The following is a 22,584-nucleotide window of genomic DNA, read 5'->3' as shown; positions in this document are numbered from 1 at the left end:
ATTGCCATTAATGATAATTGAGAAGGAGATAAAGGAAACGCATTATATGATCACATTCACCCATCTGTGTGACATCCCGTTCCCGGATTTCATTATTATAATCTACGTATTTGTATTATTGAGATTTTATATTTTTTTTGAGAAATTATATTAAATTATTGGATTTAGATTTTAATTAAATTAGTTACGAAGTTTGAAGTTTGAAAATTAATTATCTAAAATTCGTTCACCTTTCGGGGTCACGATTAACGTTTTTGAATAGATCTCGAAACCACGAACGGATAGACGAAAGCCGTTTGCGAGTTTGGGTTTGAACGGTATAGTTACGAACAATTGAAGTTGTGTTACTAAACAGTAGATTTTTAAAATTATTTAAAACTTCCACTATGTGGAATGGTAACCAATTAGATAAAAGAGCGAGGGACCAAAAGAAAAAAACAGAAGGGAGAGAACTCTAGAAGCTGCCGATGGCAGCAGGGGAGAAAAAAAAAAGAAGAGAAAGACGCGGGGAAGAGGATCCAGAATCATTATCCTGCATTCAGACCAGAAAAATCTCAATTACCTTGTGCTCACCTCATCAAGCGCAAGAAGATGGCCGAGCTTGCATTTCCGTTGGCAAGCAGACTCATTGGAAGGCTCGGCTCCATTGCTTCTGAGGAGACTTGCTTGGCGTGGGGCGTTAAAGCGGATCTGCAAAAGCTTGGACGCACCATGTCCACAATCAAAGACGTGCTCGTGGCAGTGGTACAACCAGAAAGACAAGGAGTGAAGTTGATCTTCTCGATCATGGCTATAGGTGGCGCAAGTACGGGCAAAAGATGGTCAAAGGGAATCCTCATCCAAGGTGGTAACTTCCTCCGTATAAATATTTCTTATTTTCAGTTTTATGGATCGCATTATATGCAAAGGCAAGCAGGTTGTTCTCTCTGCATTGTTTCTTACATGTTAATACTCACTATTAATGAAGTAATAGGCTTGCATCTTTCTCAGCCGAGTTAAAATGGGCAATAAATTATTCCGAAAATTCTTTGCACATTATTTGATTGATGGAGGTGAAATCAAGAACTATTAGATATGGATTCGGAAAAATCTTTAGGGATTGGGATGAATTCAGGATTACTTATGCTCCGATTGATTAAGAAACTACTTTCTAATTTTAGAGAGCCACATCCTTAGCGTACATTTAAGCAATATGTGAACAATTTAATTCTAATGTTTTTGTTCCACTGGAGAAGTGAAATCCAAGGGGAAGAAAAGAACAACAACAACAACAACAACAACAACAAAGCCTTTTCCCACTAAGTGGGGTTGGCTATATGAATCCTAGAACGCCATTGCGCTCGGTTTTGTGTCATGTCCTCCGTTAGATCCAAGTACTCTAAGTCTTTTCTTAGGGTCTCTTCCAAAGTTTTTCTAGGTCTTCCCCTACCCCTTCGGCCCTGAACCTCTGTCCCGTGGTCACATCTTCGAACCGGAGCGTCAGTAGGCCTTCTTTGCACATGTCCAAACCACCGTAACCGATTTTCTCTTCTCTTTCCTTCAATTTCGGCTACTCCTACTTTACCTCGGATATCCTCATTCCTAATCTTATCCTTTATTGTGTGCCCACACATCCAACGAAGCATCCTCATCTCCACTACACCTACGTGTTGATGCTTCACCGCCCAACATTTTATGTCATACAGCATTGCCGGCCTTATTGCCGTCCTATAAAATTTTCCCTTGAGCTTCAGTGACCTACGACGGTCACACAACACGCCGGATGCACTCTTCCACTTCATCCATCCAGCTTGTATTCTATGGGTGAGATCTCCATCAAATTCTCCGTTCTTTTGCAAGATAGATCCTAGGTAGCGAAAACGGTCGCTCTTTGATATTTCCTGATCTCCGATCCTCACCCCTAACTCATTTTGGCCTCCGTTTGTACTGAACTTGCACTCCATATATTCTGTCTTTGATCGGCTTAGGCGAGGACCTTTAGGTTCCAACACTTCTTTCCAAAGGTTAAGCTTCACGTTTACCCCTTCCTGCGTTTCATCTATCAACACTATATCGTTTGCGAAAAGCATACACCAAAGAATATCATCTTAAATATTAAGTTTGTGATATTCGCTAGATTGCTCCGGTCATTAGTGTGGATAAGTATGTAAATGGATAGAGACAGGAAGCAAACACAAGATGTACGTGGTTCACCCAGATTGGCTACGTCCACGGAGTAAAGGAGTGCTCATTAATTGTGAAGGGTTTACACAGTATATAGGTTCAAGCTCTCCTTTAGTGAGTACAAGTGAATGATTTAGTACAAATGACATTAAGAAATATTGTGGAAGAATGATCTCGTAATCACGAAACTTTTAAGTACCGAAATGTGGTATCGTCTTCACTTACCTTATCTGTCTCATAGGTAGATGTGGCATCTTCTTTGGAAGTACTCTTCCTCCCTCCAGGGATGGTATCTTTAACTGGTGGAGATGCACAAGGTAATGTATCAATTTCACTTGACGCTTACTTGTAGTTTCAGGCTTGGTCAAGCGCGATACAAACCATGTAGTAGGAGTCCCCCAAGTCGCCGAGCTAGGGGATCTGCTGAAAGAGGTGACAGACAAGGTAAGCAATCAGTCCCAGATCAGAAGTTTGATTTCGAGTTCCGGCTGATTGTTATCCTTCTCCTTATCTTGCAGGTAGCATGAAGGATAAAGAGAAGAAAAGGAGAAAAGGTGATATGAGATACTTTTGCTTTTGAAGAAGTAACTTTCCACAGGCTTATTCTTGAACTGGGCTGGAGGGTTTTCTTGTTTCCGCCAGAGTATAAGGCCGACTGAAGAATTTGAGGGTCAAAACAAGTCCATCAAATCTAGAGTACGTTCGACCCTGCTGATATGGGATACTTTTGCTGTTGACAAAGTAGTGGATGTATCGGCACGTGTTCTGTTGCGCTTGTCTCCACATGCTTCCTTGTATCCTTCTCACTTGCCCTATTTGTTCCTCAGGCAGATGTGATATCTTCTCGGGAAGCATAAGATGTTGAAGATGAGTACTCGAGAGCAATGGGGTTCTAGGCAGTCAGTTCCGGACTGGAAGCTTGATTCCAAGTGCTGACTGATTGCTCTCTTTCTCCTTGTCTTGCAGGTAAGAACAAGGCCAAAGGAAAAGACAGGGAAAAAGCATGATATGGGATACTCTTGCTTTTAACCCTGATGATATGAGATATTCTTGCTCTAGTGTAGCTTGTTTGCAAAGGTATTATCGGGGGGAAAGAAAGCTGAGTATTTCGAGAGGCTTCGTTGGGAGTGCCCTCTTAGATATGAGGAAGGGTTGAGCATTTTTGCAGGTCTGCCTGTCCGTTGAGGATGGAGGTCGACATATATAGGAGTCTCCCTAACAAGGAGTAATACTATTCTTTTACCCTGCTTGGTCATAGCACGGTAGTGGGAGTTGCCAACTTCACGTGTTTTAACTCTGTCAGAGCACTTTGAAAAAGTGGTATGTGGTATCTGGAAAGCTGATGTTACGTGTGAAGATTACAGACAAGCTTTATCCAAGGAGATCTGGCTCTCGAAGTTGAGAAAGCGATGTGAGGATTACAGACAAGCTTTATCTAAGGGGCTCTCGAAGTTGAGAAAGCGGTGCCTCTTCGGTTTTCGAACAAGCAATCCTGCCAGGGATCTGTCTCTCGAGATTCGAAGAACGGTGCCTCTTCGATTTTTGAGAAAGCAATCCTGCTAGGAGTCTGGCTCTCGAGATTCGGAGAGCAGTGTCTCGTCGCTTTTTGAGAAAGTAATCATGTTGGGAGTCTGGCTCTCGAGATTCGGAGGACGGTGCCTCTTCGATCTTGAAGCAAGCAATCTTGTTGGGAGTGTTTTCTCGAATATGAGTAAAGGTTAGACATGTTTGCTAGTCTACCTTGCCACGGAGCACAGAGGTTGACCCACAGGGACTTTCCAATTATCCAGCAATGGTCCTGTTCCTTTACCCTTGTGGGTAATAATATGGTAGCTAGACCTTCAAAATTTATGTGTCTAAACTTTGTTAGTGCTGTTTCTTTGCTATTCTTTTACCCTTCTTGGTCATAGCGATGTAATGGGAGCTGCAAGCTTTACGTGTCTAAACTTTGTCAGAGATTTTTGGCAAAGTTATCTGTGGTACCCGTGAGCTGATGTTGCGTGTGGAAAGTGAATGATTGAACAGTAACATTCACGTGCTTTCTACTTCACTAGAAATCTTCGACAGAATGCCGTAATTTCCGCAAAGTTGAGTGTGCATGTGACAGGTGCTGACAAGGCTGAAAAAGCATGTGCCTCTTCGATTTCTGAGATCGACCCTCGTGGTCTCTGAGCAGCCCAGCTTTTGAGAAAGCAAGCGCCTCTTCGATTTCTGCGATCGACCTTCGTGGTCTTTGAGCAGCCCAGCTTTTGAGAAAGCAAACGCCTCTTCGATTCCTGAGATCGGCCCTCGTGGTCTCTGAGCAGCCCAGCTTTTGAGAAAGCAAACGCCTTTTCGATTTCTGAGCAGGCGCCTCTTCGATTTCTGAAGCTCCATCGAGTGCGGATTTTTATAGAGGCTGGTATTAAGTTCCAAAGCACACTTGAATCTCCACCAGTAGAAGCTCCCTTCTTGCATTTCTAAGATCTTGATTTGTCCGACCTCTTTTCTCTTCAACACCTTTGAAAATGTCTGGCCCCTCCGACCGTCGTTTTAACTTGAACCTTATTGAAGAGGCAACCACGCCTTCTCCAGACAACATATGGCGCCCATCCTTCTTATCCCCTACTGGTCCTCTTACCGTTGGGGATTCCGTGATGAAGAATGATATGATCGCTGCGGTGGTGGCCAGGAACCTTCTCACTCCCAAAGATAACAGACTACTTTCCAAACGGTCTGATGAGTTGGCTGTTAAGGATTCTCTGGCTCTCAGTGTTCAATGTGCAGGTTCTGTGTCTAATATGGCCCAACGCCTATTTGCTCGAACCCGCCAAGTTGAATCATTGACGGCTGAAGTGATGAATCTCAAACAGGAGATTAGAGGGCTCAAGCATGAGAATAAACAGTTGCACCGGCTCGCTCATGACTATGCTACAAACATGAAGAGAAAGCTTGACCAGATGAAGGAATCTGATGGTCAGATTTTACATGATCATCAGAGGTTTGTGGGTTTGTTCCAAAGGCATTTATTGCCTTCGTCTTCTGGGGCTGTACCGCATAATGAAGCTCCAAATGATCAACCTCCGATGCCTCCTCCTTCTAGGGTGCTGTCCAGTACTGAGGCTCTGAATGATCCCCCTCCGGTGCCTTCTCTTTCTGGGGCTCTGCCGACTGCTGGGACTTCTCCTAAGCAACCTTTGTGAAGGCTCCCTCTTGTTTGTTTATTTTGACTCGTGTATATGTACATATTTGTAACTTCTTAGAAATATCAATAAATAAGCTTTGTTTCATTTCAACGTATTGTTTTAAATACATCAAAGCCTTCTTCACTAAGTTCTTTGAATTTTTCTTTTGTTGAAGCTTGTATGTTGAAGCTTTGTGAGTGGAGCATGTAGGTTGAGGTAGTGTTCCCTTAATTTCCCGAGTGGGGAAAACTTCTCAATTGGAGACTTGAAAAATCCAAGTCACTGAGTCGGGTCGGCTATATGAATCTTAGAACGCCATTGTGCTCGATCCTGTGTCATGTCCTCCGTTAGATCCAAGTACTCTAAGTCTTTTCTTAGAGTCTCTTCCAAAGTTTTCCTAGGTCTTCCTCTACCCCTTCGGCCCTGAACCTCTGTCCCGTAGTCGCATCTTCTAACCGGAGCGTCAGTAGGCCTTCTTTGCATATGTCCAAACCACCGTAACCGATTTTCTCTCAGTTTTCCTTCAATTTCGGCTACTCCTACTTTACCTCGGATATCCTCATTCCTAATCTTATCCTTTCTCGTGTGCCCACACATCCAACGAAGCATCCTCATCTCCGCTACACCCATTTTGTGTACGTGTTGGTGCTTCACCGCCCAACATTCTGTGCCATACAGCATCGCCGACCTTATTGCCGTCCTATAAAATTTTCCCTTAAGCTTCAGTGGCATACGACGATCACACAACACGCCGGATGCACTCTTCCACTTCATCCATCCAGCTTGTATTCTATGGTTGAGATCTCCATCTAATTCTCCGTTCTTTTGCAAGATAGATCCTAGGTAGCGAAAATGGTCGCTCTTTGGTATTTCCTGATCTCCGATCCTCACCCCTAACTCATTTTGGCCTTCATTTGCACTGAACTTGCACTCCATATATTCTGTCTTTGATCGGCTTAGGCGAAGACCTTTAGATTCCAACACTTCTCTCCAAAGGTTAAGCTTCGCATTTACCCCTTCCTGAGTTTCATCTATCAACACTATATCGTCTGCGAAAAGCATACACCAAGGAATATCATCTTGAATATGTCATGTTAACTCATCCATTACCAACGCAAAAAGGTAAGGACTTAAGGATGAGCCTTGATGTAATCCTACAGTTATGGGGAAGCTTTCGGTTTGTCCTTCATGAGTTCTTACGGCAGTCTTTGCTCCTTCATACATATCCTTTATAGCTTGGATATATGCTACTCGTACTCCTTTCTTCTCTGAAATCCTCCAAAGAATGTCTCTTGGGACCCTATCATACGCTTTTTCCAAATCTATAAAGACCATGTGTAAATCCTTTTTCCCATCTCTATATCTTTCCATCAATCTTCGTAAGAGATAGATTGCCTCCATGGTTGAGCGCCAAGGGGAAGAAAAGAAAAAAAAAGAAAAAAAAAAGAAAGAAGTGGGGAACAAGGAGAGAAACTGTAACCCGACTTTTGAGAGAGGTCGAAGGAAGTGTAGAAGACGATGTCTAAAGAAGCAAAAAGAATCATAACGAAGGTATGATTCTTTTTGTCGACCTGCAACATTGGTGAAAACTCCTAGCTCTCTTTGTTCTTTCCATAATTGCTTTGTAGCAATCTTCTTATTACTTTCAATTTTATACATTGGGTGTGTTGATCAAATTATCATGTTTTAGGGTTTGGGTAAAAAGGTCAATTCTTGTTTATTGTTGACATAATTGAAATCAAAGTTATAAATATGATTGAATTGTGTAGAAGTATTCTGAAGTTATGTTTTGGATTAGAAGAGTTTGGGTTCCAAGTTGCAGGGAACTTATGTGTCTACAGAGAAAAGCTATGTTCCAGGTAGCTTACTTTGGCTCTTGATTTCTATGTCCTAATGGATTTCTTTTGATTCATTATTATGTGTTTTGAAACTAGACATGTCAATGCTCAAAACCCATCTGATTTCACATAATTCTGTTGAGTTTAGATATGTCAAAACCCTGTACAAATTTGAGTCACGAAGCTGCCAGACGGCAGCAAATACTGGATTTCCAGTTTCGGGGTTCAATTCTATATCTTGCATAACTTTCAACTCGGAACCCCGTTTCCTACAAATCTTATATGTTTTTAATGTACTCAAAACAAGCTTCGAATCTCATGTAAGTTTGCATCATTTGGTATAGTTATGGGTGTTCAAAATCGGCCTTAATCTTGGTTGACTAAGACTTTTTCTGCAGCTTTTGTGGAGATGAGGCTATTGCTTTTGCAATATCAATTCTTCTTACAACTTTAATTTTAATTTACTTATCTGTTTTGAGTTTGTGCTTAAACCACTTGATAAGGTTACGTATTGGGTTCCAAAAGAACCATTTTCTTATACAATTATGTGCTAACGTATTTATGCATTCTTTACCTATTCAGGTTGTGTATACACATATTTGTATATTCATGCATAAGCATGCAAGTTCTTGAACTACACCAAAATAGCCTTTACGTTCGTAATTCTTTTTCATATGCTGCTACGGCTGTTGGGTAGTTCCAATTTTATCGATCAAATCATTTCTTTAAAGTCAGAAACAATGTATTTTATAGAGGTGTGCATTATATGATTCCATCCCCTGGCTTATAAGATAAATTTGAGTAAAGCTGTGATATGATTATAAGGTCAATTATTTTATTGTTTTGGTGCATTTTATACCTACTGAAACACATCATTATTAATGGTCCAGAATTATTTCTTCATGTGTATTTACAATGATTTATTTTAGATCAACCAAAAGGGCCTTGAATTTGGATACTGTTACATTAGTAATCCAAAGTACTTTCATTAGGATTAAAATTCAAGTCATGCATTTAGTAGTATCTTACATTTGTGAAACAGAATTTGGCCACGATGGTGGATCCTTGTGTTAGTAACTAAGAGCAATGCTTTGGAATCTAGGTAAGGGAAATACGACATACCTTTATGGAGATTGATTATATTTAACATCATGAAATGTTATATTATTTATCTCATGATTGATTACTCTTGTTGAATGCGTACATCATTGGATCACTTGGATGAGAACTGAATTATGGCTTTTGTTGGATGTTTATTGGTTTGATTACGGCTTGCATATGTGTGTGTGTGTGTGTGCATTAGATGGAATTCTTATCATGCATGGCAGTAATAAGAGGAATGTTAGACGAACTACGAATGGCTTGATCCCTGTTGAGGGTACGTAGGCAGTTTAACGAGAAGGTTAGATGCAGCCATAAAATATATGGAAATTACTACGCAATTTGGACATTGAGTGGTGCTTTATTCATATCTAGGAGGCAAGGTATGTTAGATATACGAGTATTTGGTGACGTCGCGTGTCGATCCTGGACGTATGTTGGGATCGGAGCGTGACAATCTGACACTAAAACCAAGCTTAAAAAGGACATACCTGATAAAATCTCAGTTAAGCATATCATAGGCTCTCTCCAGGTCCACCTTGAAGGCTATATCCCCTAGTTCCTTTTCTTTTATTTTTATTTTTTATTTTTATTTTTATTTTCTGTTAAGTTTGAGAACAATTCTTGAGCAATCACAATATTATCCTTTATTGATCTAGCAGGTGCAAATGCACCTTGGTTTGGAGAAATACAGAGATTCAGAATAGGCTTTAATCTCTTAATAATGACTTTAGTAATTGTTTTATAACTCACATTACAAGGACTTACCAACAGTTTCTGGATTTTCCCCTTTGGGAATGAGTGCTATATTTGTATGATTTGTCAGTCAGAGACTCGCATTATTTTTGAAGAAATCCTTCACCATACTGAAAAAACAGAGTTCTTAACTGTATCCCAGCAACTTTGGCAAAAACTAGTATGCAACCGATCAAGGCCTGGAGCATTTAGTATGCAACCGATCAACGCAGTTTAAAATCCTACACAAAAACCTGTTCATGCCCCTCTCCACGACACCACCATAATCCATTCCCATCTCTTAACTTATTGTTTTCGTTTCTTTTTCTTCTAAAAAGATGGGAAAACTTTGTACTTTTATCTCCCAACTGTAAGCAATTAACTCTGGCTTTTTTGAGCCCACATTACTTCCTCGTCTCGGACAATTCATCAATGATCTGAGCTTCAGTTTGTAATTCATCGTTGCTGTTTATGTTAATGTTACCAATGGTATTAGTATTCATAACTCTCTTTTGAACCTTGTTAAGCTCGTTAGACAACTTATTTACAAACTATTTAAATTCAGGATACATTCAAACTTGGGAGGTCGCTACCGTTGAGATGCAAGCTGAATCAATCGCACACGTCGGTTGATCCTTGAAGTGAAGCTACACATATAGCAATGCAATAAATCCATCTTCCAACCTCATTCCATTCAAAACCTCTTCTGAAGAATCAAGGTTCTAATCAGGCATGTCTTCAAGAATATCTACTTGACCGTGCTGCTTCTGACCCTCTAGAAGATGAGTTGCCATATGATCCCGGAACCTCTCCCCATTGTCGCCTACTGCTACTTCTTTTGAACATCTGCTGGCATTCAAGATGTGCTGCTTCCACTGCGTTTCTTTTGTGCATTCCTCATCTCCTCTTCGGTGCCATACCTTGCACGCTGCAACATGAGTAAAATAAACACCACAATTTCTTAGAAAGTTGGGATTTTAACATTTTCTTCATCAATTTTGTGAAACACAATACCCAAACAATAATCACTAGATTATCATTGAACAGAATATGAAACATCTCACTGGTCTCTACCGATAAAAGTTTAAAACCCATGGCATATCAATATCCAAGAGGAAAAGATCTCTGATAACTCAAATAAGGATGATGGCAGTAAGAACAAAAAAGTACAAACTTTTTTCAAAAAAAATGTGCTGCACAAAGACTTGTTTATTTGAAACATAACCGGAAAAAAATAAATAAAAGAAAGCATTATTGCGAAGAGTTTTGAGACCTTGGTTGGGTCTGAAAGTACTGCATATGCCTCCCCAATCATTTTAAAAAGCCTGTCAGCATCCTTGTGCACTTCTTCTGCTATCTCCTTCCAACACCCATTATCGCTCCTTGAAAAGAATTGACCAGCCTATAAAAGAACATGTTAGACGGTGAATACCAGTAAGCAAGCTACAAATCATAAAATATTACATACCTTGTCAGGATGATGTCGAAGTGCAGCTTTCAGATAGGCCTTCTTGATTTCTGATGCCGAAACAGATGGTTCAACTCCCCTACCATTATAACCGAATTAACTTAATGATAGTTTCAATCAATTATACTCGGAATTAAACTGCCTTAAAAAGCTACACCTTTTCTAGGAGAATCATAAACGGCATGTGTAAGTATTTCTTAGATTCCATGGACTATTCTTATCTGCCTACAATCCAGAGCATGGAGCATTACCAAAGAGCTTGTTGTAAATAATTAATTATATTATACCAAGGAATTATCAGCAAGCAGCTTCAGTGTCAAGCTGACGATCTCGGTCTAAATATTCATGATAGTCACAAATTCGAGATCAAGTCTCTGACAGTGTTCTCCCTGCTTCTAACATAGGCTTTCCCATACACTTCACCGTAAAGCCAGCTTTTATTGTTCGTTTCTTCAATTGCTTAAATTACCATCTGGAGAAGTTTTTTATGCTTGGCAATTAAACCAACAGAAGGATACTTTAACTATTGTGAACAAGATGGAAGTCAATGAACCACCCATAATTTAGAAAATTGGTTTCCTCAGCCTCAGCCTCAACATCTACAGTTAATTACTCAGTACACCCACATGAATGTATAACAACTCAGCCTCAACAATTATTTAACCGTATAGTCCAGCAGCAATCGTGTAAACGTCCTAGAGGGGCCAGTTTGCAACCATACGCCAGAAACAAATATAGGTGCAGATAAACTTACAGAATAAGGTACATATCCAAGGGGATGTCCTTTCTGTCCTTTTCTTCTATTTTAGAAAGATGAAGACGAGCTTGTGTCAGGACATTTGTGCCGCTAATGGATCTGTCAGATGTTCTACACAGATAAATTTTTTCCTCTTCCTGCTTAGTGAGAATAGATACCAGTCTCCGAAGATCTTTAGCGGCTTCTCCATAATATCTGATCATCTTGTATAATGAGGCTCTTCCAGAAATAGCCTGCCAAAAGTATAAAAGAAAACAGGAACTGACATAACATACAGGAGGACCAAATCAAAGAAAATTATTGTTCTGAAATTCAATATGCCACAGGAAAGGCAATTGTGAAAGCGGTAAAGCGCCACCTACTAGAGGAATGACAACTTCATTGTATTAGTGTAGTCTTCTTCCATCCCCAACATAATCGACCCATAGACTTCAAATTTTAAACGTTCGTAGACAAGCAACCACTTATAACTCAAGAGGCTTAAATACAAAAGGTTCATAAGGACCAATAAGTTCAAACCATACAGTATTTGACAACACTGCCAACATCTTGTACAACATTCTGAAAGTTCAGGTCACTCTTTTCCTGTCTAGCCCGTTGGCATCACAAATGTGGGAGGCAAACAATTCTAATCCATATGCCTAAGTCAACGTTTCCTGATTACTTTATCCCATGCAAACAGTTCATAACAATTCCATATCCTTACAAAAAATTAATCACCAAGGAGCATTTCAGTGGTCACATCCATTCTAAATGTGTAAATATATTGCCTGTGAAGCACGTGTAAGGGTATGTTCTACACATCTATCCGTTGTTCATTGGAGATTGGAAACTGATATTCATGCTACAGTATAACATAACGCAATACATGAGGAAACCTGAGCAAAGCACACCAGATTTCTAAAGTCTATATATAAAATCTAACCCTGGAGAAGCTGCACTTTGAGATTGATATAAACCACAAACCAAAAGATATGGGAGAAATTATTAGTTAGAAATTAAAAATTATAATGGATGTCGAAAATGGTGTCAAAACTGAACTGACTGAAAATTCCTTCATTTTAATCTTTTATCCTGGGAAGACCTTCTAAGTGGAGCCAAATACTCGTATCTAATATATCTTAAATTCTCAAGGGTTAACCCAAAAGTAAAATTCTTGAATATCTTAATAAAAATTTGACCACAAATTTGAGAAGTTCAGGAGACTGCAATCTGAAATTAAAACATGACATTCTTGGAAACTTAGATGTTTGTGCATTGCAATTGAAATAGAAAGGAATTAAATGTTTTAAGACTTCCTCGAAAATTAATGTGTTAGACAAGATCCATTTATTGCATTTCCACAGGAAGAAACCGCATAAACACACAAATAAGTATCACAACACACATATTCCAAATGCTCCCCAAAAACAGGTGGAAAGCTGTGTCACTAAGAAAATACAAATTGATTAGAGGTACTAATACACTTGGGGCACATTTGATGGCTTGTCCTAGACTAATTGCAAGGATTGGCTTGGTTGGTTCTATTTAGGCTCCACATTTTAAATAGCCTAAAATAAGCCCACATAGAGAAGTCATAATCCAGCCCTAGTCCGGTCAATCAAACGCCCCCTTAATGAGCTAACAAGACTACTAGTTTGTATATCTCTGATATCAATCAAACAGAGATATAAAACCAGCCCGTCCTTTTACCAAAGAAAAAAAGTAATGAATACGTAAAATCATGAGCAATGCCATATCAAAGAATCATTAAGAAAACTTCAGCTTTGAACAAACCTTTAGATAATTTCCATCAAGAGCTATAGCTAAACTGCAATCAGCAATAGCATCAGTAATCCGGCCCAATGCTTTGTATGCAGCAGCACGATTGCAAAAACAAACAGCTGTAAATGGACGTGATTCAACATTGCAGCACAAAGCAGTAGTATAATGCTCAACAGCTTCAGTATGTCTTCCAGCCTGAAATGATTCATTCCCTGCAACCTATGATGTACAATAACAAAGAAGAAAGTCACTATATAAGCAGCATGTATATGCAGTAGAGCATATATTTTTCAATTAAACTGTTAATGATGAATAAATTAAGGGAGCTGTTATTGACACTCCAAATAAGTCTTTCCCTTTTTATAAGGGAGGAGTAAAGGATGACCTTTGTGGAGTGCCAATAACACTTCTCCAAATTAAACACATCAAATATCGGAAAAACAAACTAGTAGACACTAAAGAATGCCAAGCATAAACTAAAGTACAACCTTCTTTTACCCTGATACCACTTGAAAAAGGAAATATTGTTCGAGAAAGCGTTTGGTTTGTAAATGTATCTGCAATCGAATGACTAGAAACTACTATATATCTCAAGAACAAAAAATTAAAAAACCTTTAGGCAGACATCATAGCAAGTGCTAACATATGAGAAAGTTCCACCAGGATAACCAATGAGGTTTGATAATAGGCCTTTTAAGTAACAATGCACTATTTGTCTATAGGAGGAAAATGACATGGTTAAGAAAGTCCTATCTAGTTTTGAAAATACTTCATATCTTTATTTGTAATTACATGTCGGCAAGACAGCTGAAGAGGATCCTACCCAACTTTCTTTAATATGGGATGAAGTATGAGTTCAAATATTTCTAATTGTGATATTACATGTGCACCTAGAGAGGATTGTACAAGTCAAGAAACACAGCACAGACTGAGCATACCTTATGAGACAGAAGTTTACGTACAACGAGAACAAGGGGTTCTGATGATTGCAGAGTTGTTCTCCGATTCCTGGACATTCGCATAGTGTTAGGCACCTCAAGCAACAAAAGCAAACCTTTAACACAATTTAACATCTAAAATCGTGTCTAAAAGTTACCTATATGAGGTAGACATCTTTTCCTCATGTTTATCTAGTGTAGCAAGACCCTCCTCTAGTTTTCCAAGATAAAAATAGGATTTAAAAATCATACGGCACCGCCAGAGTCTGAAGTAAAAGTACTTTGAGAGTTCGGAATTATCTGCAGAGACCTGGTCATCTGCTGGAAGGTTGTTCTTTTCCACAGAACTCAGGGTCTGCGCACACAGCTCAATCACCTCTTCATACCTCCGCACCTGCTAGGGAATACAGAAGTCAAACCACAACTGACTGAAAATCATGGTAGCAAAAACCAATAAAAAAAACATAATTAAATAAATCACTAACCGCAAAAAGAGCCTCTGCTTTCATTTCAAGTAATTTTTCTGAGCTAGGACTTATTACCAAACCTTCATCAATAAGTTGTATAGCACGCTCGGCATTCGTAGATGTTTTCCATGGCAAAAGTTCAGCACAATGATTCAGGCATTCAGACACTTCCTGCCAGCAATTAAAACCCCAAATCAGTTTGTATACAAACATTTCTCCGTAAAAATCCAATGGTTAAAACAATGGCTTAAGATTGATTGATGTTTTGCAGGGATGATCCAATTGAGACATAATATAGATATTTCAGATCATTAAATACAATGCGGATAGGGATCCCCAAGCGATCCCCATTACATGCAAAAACTTGGTACGTGCGTACATGTAAGCAATATAAAACTGTTATTGGCCAAAAAATACTAAAAGAAAAATGTATATCTTAACCTGAAGTATAAAAAAAGACCTCTTAAAAAGAGCTAAGTTATAATATTACATAAATCAAAACTTAAAATATAAATTCATTTTCACTGGTGCTAACACATCCATTATTATAGAAGAGTGAAAATAATCCCTACACATTTGAAACTAAAGTCCAAAGAGCTGCCCATTATCTAACTTGGTCCCACATTTCATCTACACCCGTTCCCACAGTAACATGGGATAGGATACACTTTTGCTAGAATGTGAAATAATCTTTAAAAGCGGACTTGGAAATTATTATAAATTTGATATTACATGGTGGTACTCGCTTGCTATTCTTCTTGTTTTTTTCTTTTTCTTTTGAGGAAGACTAACTTTGATTAAAAACAGAACCAGTTCCAAAAATTAGATAAGCTACCCATAATCCAAAATCGAACTTATAGTACAGAACCAGACCTCTCAAATTAAGATACAAAAACCTTAAGACTTGAAACCTAAATTCACTTCACAGCGGCAAATGCATCCATCCTTATTCGAAACTGATGCGCGAATAGTGGAGCTGCCATGTATCTAACTACATCATAATTCGTCTAGTCCCACACCCTTGTATTCTTTAAAATTATTCTATTACACTCCACCCAAATATTCCAAAAAACTGCCAGCACAAAAGCAAACCCACAAAAATTTAGCTTTCCTCCCCCATCCTAAAGCCTCAAACTTGGTACTTAGAAGCTCAAAACAACAATTTGGAATAACCCAACTAGGTCTAACTCCCTTACACAATTTCCATCACTACTGTGCAGAACAAGAGCAATGGAGAAAACATGATCCGTAATCTCCTCCTCAGATATACACAAAATGCACCAAGTGAGGAGATATACAAATAAAAGACCTTTGCTTTTGAATTTGAGGTTTAGGAGAGTACATGTAATACTATAGTTCAACCTTCAAGCTCACACTGCTTTGATCCTATATCTCTCAAACTAATTATAGATATATGCTTTATAATAAAAATTTATTGGTCTGATGCAGAATGGTTATTTAAAATTCCCAAAATTTCATTACGATAACTTGTTTATAACCCACTAAAGTCCACTAAAATACTCCCCTTCGCCTTCTCATCACTGTTCACAACAGCAAAACAACAACACAATAACTCATTCTAATCCAAAAGAAACTCAGACCAAATTTAAATTCATGTCGACCAACAATACCAAATCCTTACTCAACAATAGCCTTTGCAAATACATTTGTGAGACATCCCTGGCCATCCTCAATCGATACCAACTTGAAAGTATAGTTCATCTGAACTATGCCACAGGGTTTTACTTCTACAACCAAGTTATAAGAATTCCTGACTAAAATTTCACAACCTCCCATATAATCAAGTATCAAACATGAGCAACAATAATTATGAGCACATTTGAAATCTGCAATGCCTTCAGACGAAATAATATATTCAAGATGTAAAGAAAGAAATTAAATATAAGTTAAAACCCCAAACAGATCAACATTCCAACTTTGATCCCTTTTTTCTCCTGTCTTTTCCCATTACAAGCCAAAATAGGGGTTTTACAATCAGAAAATTCCTTATTTCTTCTTGGCTCAATCACCCTACAAACTATGTGGTGTGCAACTTAAACTGTTTTTAAGAAAATGAGAAAAAGTTTCAGCATTATCAGGGTTCAGATGAGTATTGTATTAACCAATTTCATGTACATTTATAAGTGAATGTTAAATGTAGACTATGGTGAATCCCATGGAAAGCAGTAAGATCGGGTTTTTAATTAATTACACTACCTGTGCTTTTTGTAAGCCATCAGGTGAATCTCATGGAAAGCAGTAAGATCGGGTTTTTAATTAATTACACTACCTGTGCTTTTTGTAAGCCATCAGAAGCTTCTTTTGCAATCTTTCGGTCCAAACAGATATCATTTGCTAATTGCAGGCACCTCCTAAAATGTTGTGAAGCATCTTCAACTTCCCCAAGAGCAAGATAACATCTTTAAGAATTTTAAAAAGAAATACAATTAGGGAAGGTAATGTTATGTGAAAAGAAAAGCAATTTATGACTGAAATATTCTATGCCGGAACTCAAAAATCAAAGCGACAAAGCATATTCAATAGGAAATGCCTAATCAAAGACCAGCAGAACAGCATATGAAAATTATGAGAAGTAGAAATTTGAGTGCCAGTAAAATATCTTATATAGAACCAAACGATCCAAGAACAACTGCACAATATTGTACAAGTAATGGTAAGTAGCAAAAGTCTAACAATCAATTGTATTAAAATTGAACAAGAATTATAGCAAAATTTTAAAATTTTAAGTCCATCATTTGACTTTTGTTATAAATATATATCCAACTATATATAACTTTCAGGTGGTTGGGTTGCAAATTCCAAAACTTCATGGTCTAAAGTAAAAACGCTCTAGATATCAAGAAATGTTTGCACAACTCATCCTATTTTATGTCGGAAATTGAGATCAACAAAAACAGAAGCTGCATAGTGCAGAGGTTCATACTGGAGAGTCAAAAGAAAATATCAAATAGTAAAGAGCAAATACTTACTTGGAAGCTCTAACCTGCACTTTGAGGAAGTTGGGATCAATTGCAGTAGCCATCATACAGTCCCCAAGTGCATCTCTTATTCTTCCAAGAGCCATACGTGTTGCTGCACGGTTGCTATAGCACAGCATCAATGCCCTAAGAGAGCTTCTAGATGTCACATTTGTAGAAACGCAATTCACTCCTTGTGTGTAGCAGTCCTCAGCTTTAGACATATCCCCATTTTTGTACGCTTGGTTTCCCCTGGAGATGTATCAAATTCAACAAAAAGAAGCTATCTTTAGCACAGGGCTATATTACTCCACTCAGAGGTCCAAATATAACTAAAAGGGACATCAAACAATGAGTTTTAAGCATAGACAAAGATGATTATAAGTCCTGACCTTAGTCGCCAATTTTCACATGCTTCCTGAGCTGCAGCTGCTTCAGCAGACAAAGAAATAGATTCTTGCTTTATCTCCTGTTCCTTACGCACTCCGGTATTATCTCCATGCCTGGGTTGTGGGATAGATGACTCTTTTTTCTGATAATGTCCAGCCTTTACCAGACTTTTCTTTTTCTGGAGGCCTTTTGACGCAGATACTTGACTTTGAGCAGCGGAAGAGGCAGCTAAGGTGAGGTTAGACCCACTTCTATTTTCTGAACTTCCCGGCGCAGGAGACGGAACAGACGGCGGATTTAGAGGACCGTCGACGCTTCCAGAAAATTCCGAAGGGAAAGCAGGGTCCAAGTTCCGAATCACTTCGAGGAGGGCAGGGTCGCCATTCCTAATCCTATTGAGCACGGCGGGGTCGAGTGTCCGAATCCAATGAAGGATTTCAGGATCGACGCCTTCAGAAGGTTCCGATTCCCGTCCGGATCTGAAGTACTTATAAATTAAGACCAGCACTGACAGTGACACCGGTAGGAGGATACGCGCCGCTGAAAACATAGTTTTTGTGCTGATGGCGGCGGCGGATGCGGCGGCGACGGTAGCTGAAACTGGGTCGCTAGGTTTTGCTGTGAACTTGCAACTAGCAACTACATTACGGATGAAACACACTCTCTCATATGATCAAAGTATTAAATCAAAGTCTGCCTTGTCTAGACGCATGTTTGGATTGCTTTTCAATTCCAAAAGCTACTTCAGGAAAAGTGGAGAATCTCGTAATAAGATAAATGACTTGCTTTGTCTAGACGCATGTTTGGATTGTTTTTCAATTCCAAAGCTACTTTAGGAGAAGTGGAGAATCTCATAGTTGTCAACATTCTGAAGAACGTAGAAACTTAGCTATGAAGCCAGAGAGAGAGAGGTCGAAGAGGTTTTAGAGAGAGTAGAATACTATTCAACTGAATTTCTATTTCTGCTAACTATACTATTACAAGGCACTCATACTATTTATACTTATATACTCTCGTAACTTCCTCCTCCACTAATATCAATACACGTGACACCATTTACATAACACAAACGACAAGATACAAATATCCTTATATTCTAACATTCCCCCTCAATCTTATGGTGGGAAGCCCCAAGCATAAGATTAGAGCAATAGTGACTAAAAGAAGGAGAGCATAATCCCTTGGTAAAGAAAGATATCTGCATACTGATCAGTGGAGGATACAAACTGAAGAGAAATATGGCCTTGTTGAACTCGTTCTCTAACAAAGTGACAATCTACTTCAATATGTTTGGCCTTGGAGTGAAGAACCAGATTTGTTGCCAATGCCATAGCTGAGAGATTATCATAATGCAACATAGGAGAAACAGAACTGGAAATATACAAATCCTTGAGTAACTATTGAATCCAGACAATCTCAGCAATGGTAGTGGTCATAGCCCTATATTCTGCTTCAGTAGAAGAGCGACCGACTATGTGTTGTTTCTTGGAACTCCAAGAAATGAACCAAGAAACACCACAAAACCAGTTGTAGAACGTCGATCATTGGGATCACCCGCCCAATCTGCATCGGTGTATATTGAATATCTAAATCTCTAGGTCTAAAACAAACGCCCCCAATTCATAGTTCCCTTGAGATATCTTAAAATCCTTTTGACAACAACAAAATGAGACTCCAATGGTGTGTGCATGAATTGGCAAACCTGATTAACTAAATATGCAATGTCTGGTCTGGTGAATGTGAGATATTGTAAAGCTCCAAAAATGCTCTTGTAATGTGTTGGATTAGCATATAGAGAACTGCCATGAGTGAGCAATTTTTTATTCGGGTGACAGGGAGTAATGCAAGGCTTGCACTGAACCATATGCGTCTTCTACAACAAGTCTAGCATATATTTAGACTGATGAACAAACATCCCTTGTGGATGATATTCAATTTGCAGACCGAGAAAATAATTCAGAAGGCCTAAGTTTTTCATATCCAATTCCTTGGTCAATTGCTGAATCACAAATTAGACACTAGCCTCATGATCACCAGTGAGTATAATATCATCCACATATAACAATAACACAACCATATGAAGACCATCATGCTTTACAAATGGAGAAGGATCTACATAAGAAGCCTTAAATCCCAGAGAAACTAAAAAAGAGGTAAGCTTGTCATTCCAAGCTCGTGGAGCTTGTTTAAGACCTTAGATCTTGTTAACTTGCACACATACTCAGGATAATTAGCATCAACAAAACCCTGATGTTGAGACATATACACTTCCTCTTCAAGGAAGCCATGTTAAAAAGCATTTTTTACATCAAGTTGCTTCAACTTCCAACCTTTAGTAGCTGCCAAAGATAACATCAAACGTACTGTAGTTGGTTTAACCACATGACTGAAGGTCTCATAATAGTTTAGGCCTGCTTCTCGTGAAAAACCCTTGGCCACTAACTGCGCCTTATACCTAGCAATTGAACCATTGTGATGTCTCTTGATCTTATATATCCATTTGCAACCTACTAGATTTTTATTTGGAGGTAGAGGAACAAGAGACCAAGTCTTTTGTTGAAGTAAAGCATCCATTTCCTCTTTCATGGCTTAGTTCCACTCAACTGATTTCGAAGTTGCAGTTAATGAAGTTCGTTATGTACCAATGGAGGACTAAGTTGTAGCACTGAGAACTTGTTTCTTTTTAAAAATACCAGACTTGGACTTTGTTTGCATCAGATGACAATTCTGAGAAGTAATGATCACAGGTTGTAAATTTGGAACCTGAGATGTAGTGATGTATAGGTGTAACTCTAATATAGAAGAAGACTCTAAAGTACAATGGATTGCTGATGTAGGAGATGTGGAGACAAGATCACCATGTGAGAGAGAACTAGATTGAGTAACTTGAGGTGATGCAGTAGGTGGTTGAAAGACATGGGGCAAGGGAATAGGTATAATTGGAGACTGGAAAATATTGGAATGAACAAGCTATTGTGATGAAGTAGAATGGTGAAATGAAAAAGCTTTCTTGTCTAATATGTGAGGCAATGTAGGATATTGTGTTTCATCAAACAATACATGTCTGGACATAATCAACTTGTGTTTAGAAACATCAAAACAAATATAGCCTTTGTACTGGGCAGCATAACCCAAGAAAATACATTGTGTTGTTTTAGGATCAAGCTTAGTGGTTCTATAAGGTTTCAGAGAAGGATAACATGCACAACCAAACACTCTTAACTGATTTAATCGAGGTGGAGAGTGAAACAACACTTCAAATGGTGATTTCATGTGAATAATAGGTGTTGGCATCTTATTTATAACCTATGTCGCAGTAGCACATGCATGATACCAAAACAGATTTGACAAGGAAGCTTGCTGAATAAGAGTAATAGTTGTCTCAATGACATGCCTATTCTTTCTTTCAGCTAAGCAATTTTGCTCAGGTGTGTATGGGAAGGAAGGCTAATGAAATATGCCTTTGTATTCAAGAAAATATTGAAATTGGGTACTAGTGTACTCTCCACCACCATCACTTTGCAAGATTTTAATATGCTTATCAAAAGAATTGACTACATAGGCTTGAAACTGAACAAATAGTCCAAAAAACAGCAGCTTTATTGATAAGAGGAAATATCCATGCATACCTAGTACATTCATCTATCAATGAGACATAATACTTGAATCCTTCTAAAGACATTGCAAGAGTAGACCCCTATACATATGTGTGAATCACCTTAAAAAGAGTTGAGGATTTAGACACATTTACAAGAAATGGTAATTTTGTGAATTTGCCCTTTATGCAAGGAATACAAGTATGAGGATGTAGTGTACTAGGAAATGGAATAGATGACTTACTAAGGGCAGTTTGCACAATATTATTGGCAAGGTGGCCCAATCTACAGTGCCAAAGAGTTGAGCTAACTTTTTGTCCAAGAAATGCTGCTGGAAGACCTGTTGAGGATTTGAACATAGGAATAAGGTAAATTGCATTGTTACTCAGTCCGTGGAATAATGTTCTCTTGGTGACCTTATCCTGTACACAAACAGAAAACTCATCAACAATGCATCTACAATTGTTATCTTTACACAACTGATGCATAGATAGCAAATATTGAGACAATTGAGGCACATGTAGAACATAATTCAATTAAAAATTATGAGACTTAGTTTGAATATTAGTATTGCCAAAATTAGCAATTGTTAAACCTTCATCATTTGCACCAGTGACAGTATCAGTAGTAGGATAAGGAGCTGCAATATGAAGATTAAACAGATCACTGGTCATATGATTGGTTGCCCTCGAGTCAAGTAGCCAATACTCCTGTTAGGGTGCAAAAGGGGATGCTTGAGTCCGAGCATTCATGGCAATGTGAGAGTTGTTTGAAGAACTGCCAGTATGAGACAAGTACTGAGAAGGCATTGCAGGTACTGAATTGTATGAAACATTAGCTAGGCCTGTATGTGGAACTTGAGATTGCATTGACTGTTGGTATTGTTGTGGATGAGATTGCATGGACTGTTGGTATTGCTATGGATGGAATAGTGGATTGACACCTTAATTCCTATCAAAACAAGTAACTGCAATGTGCCCCACCTGATGACAGATTTGACATCCAAGCTGAAAACAAGTGAGTGCAAAATGACATTTCCTATCACATATTTGACACACTTGTTGAGGATTCTCAGAAGACTGAGATCCTTAAGATTGAAATATGGACTATGGGAATGGATTAGCATCATAAGGTGGCTGTTGAATACATTGAGACTGATTCCCAAAGAAAAATCTTTTCCCTTTTCCTTTGGATTTGAAGTTGTTCTCCCTAAAATTATTGTAAG

At 38.6% G+C, this 22,584-nt stretch overlaps 2 protein-coding genes and 1 long non-coding RNA gene across 12 annotated transcripts in view; 1 reads left to right on the top strand and 2 right to left on the bottom strand.

Moving 5' to 3' along the window:
• The first annotated feature begins 431 nt into the window (after window positions 1–431).
• Window positions 432–22,584, top strand: part of LOC126615062 (uncharacterized) — a 43,393-nt gene continuing 21,240 nt past the window's right edge. Inside the window, exons 1-2 of the long non-coding RNA XR_007620627.1 lie at window positions 432–844; window positions 8,929–9,586. This is a non-coding gene — a long non-coding RNA (uncharacterized LOC126615062). The remainder of the gene's footprint in view (window positions 845–8,928; window positions 9,587–22,584) is intronic.
• On the bottom strand, window positions 1,241–6,734 carry LOC126615054 (uncharacterized). The gene is made up of 2 exons (XM_050282775.1): window positions 5,876–6,734; window positions 1,241–1,564 (listed from the first exon to the last, which is right to left on the bottom strand). The coding sequence occupies exons 1-2, from the start codon at window positions 6,387–6,389 to the stop codon at window positions 1,299–1,301; spliced, it is 780 nt and encodes a 259-aa protein (XP_050138732.1). The 5' UTR covers window positions 6,390–6,734; the 3' UTR covers window positions 1,241–1,298.
• Window positions 9,445–22,584, bottom strand: part of LOC126615046 (TPR repeat-containing thioredoxin TTL2) — a 45,176-nt gene continuing 32,036 nt past the window's right edge. Inside the window, exons 4-11 of one of the 10 annotated variants that reach the window (XM_050282759.1) lie at window positions 14,414–14,566; window positions 14,087–14,325; window positions 13,929–13,998; window positions 13,003–13,209; window positions 11,224–11,459; window positions 10,470–10,548; window positions 10,275–10,403; window positions 9,445–9,929 (exon numbers count right to left, since the gene is read on the bottom strand). In XM_050282759.1, the coding sequence (XP_050138716.1) occupies window positions 9,858–9,929; window positions 10,275–10,403; window positions 10,470–10,548; window positions 11,224–11,459; window positions 13,003–13,209; window positions 13,929–13,998; window positions 14,087–14,325; window positions 14,414–14,566 (1,185 nt within the window). In that variant the 3' untranslated portion in view covers window positions 9,445–9,857. The remainder of the gene's footprint in view (window positions 9,930–10,274; window positions 10,404–10,469; window positions 10,549–11,223; window positions 11,460–13,002; window positions 13,210–13,928; window positions 13,999–14,086; window positions 14,326–14,413; window positions 14,567–22,584) is intronic. The other 9 variants (XM_050282760.1, XM_050282758.1, XM_050282761.1 and 6 more) reach the window with 9 other exon arrangements.

Source organism: Malus sylvestris, chromosome 3 (genome assembly GCF_916048215.2).
Source record: "Malus sylvestris chromosome 3, drMalSylv7.2, whole genome shotgun sequence".
Classification (NCBI taxonomy): domain Eukaryota; kingdom Viridiplantae; phylum Streptophyta; class Magnoliopsida; order Rosales; family Rosaceae; genus Malus; species Malus sylvestris.
Note: the sequence above shows the minus strand (reverse complement) of the source record. Positions and strands in the feature narration are given on the sequence as shown.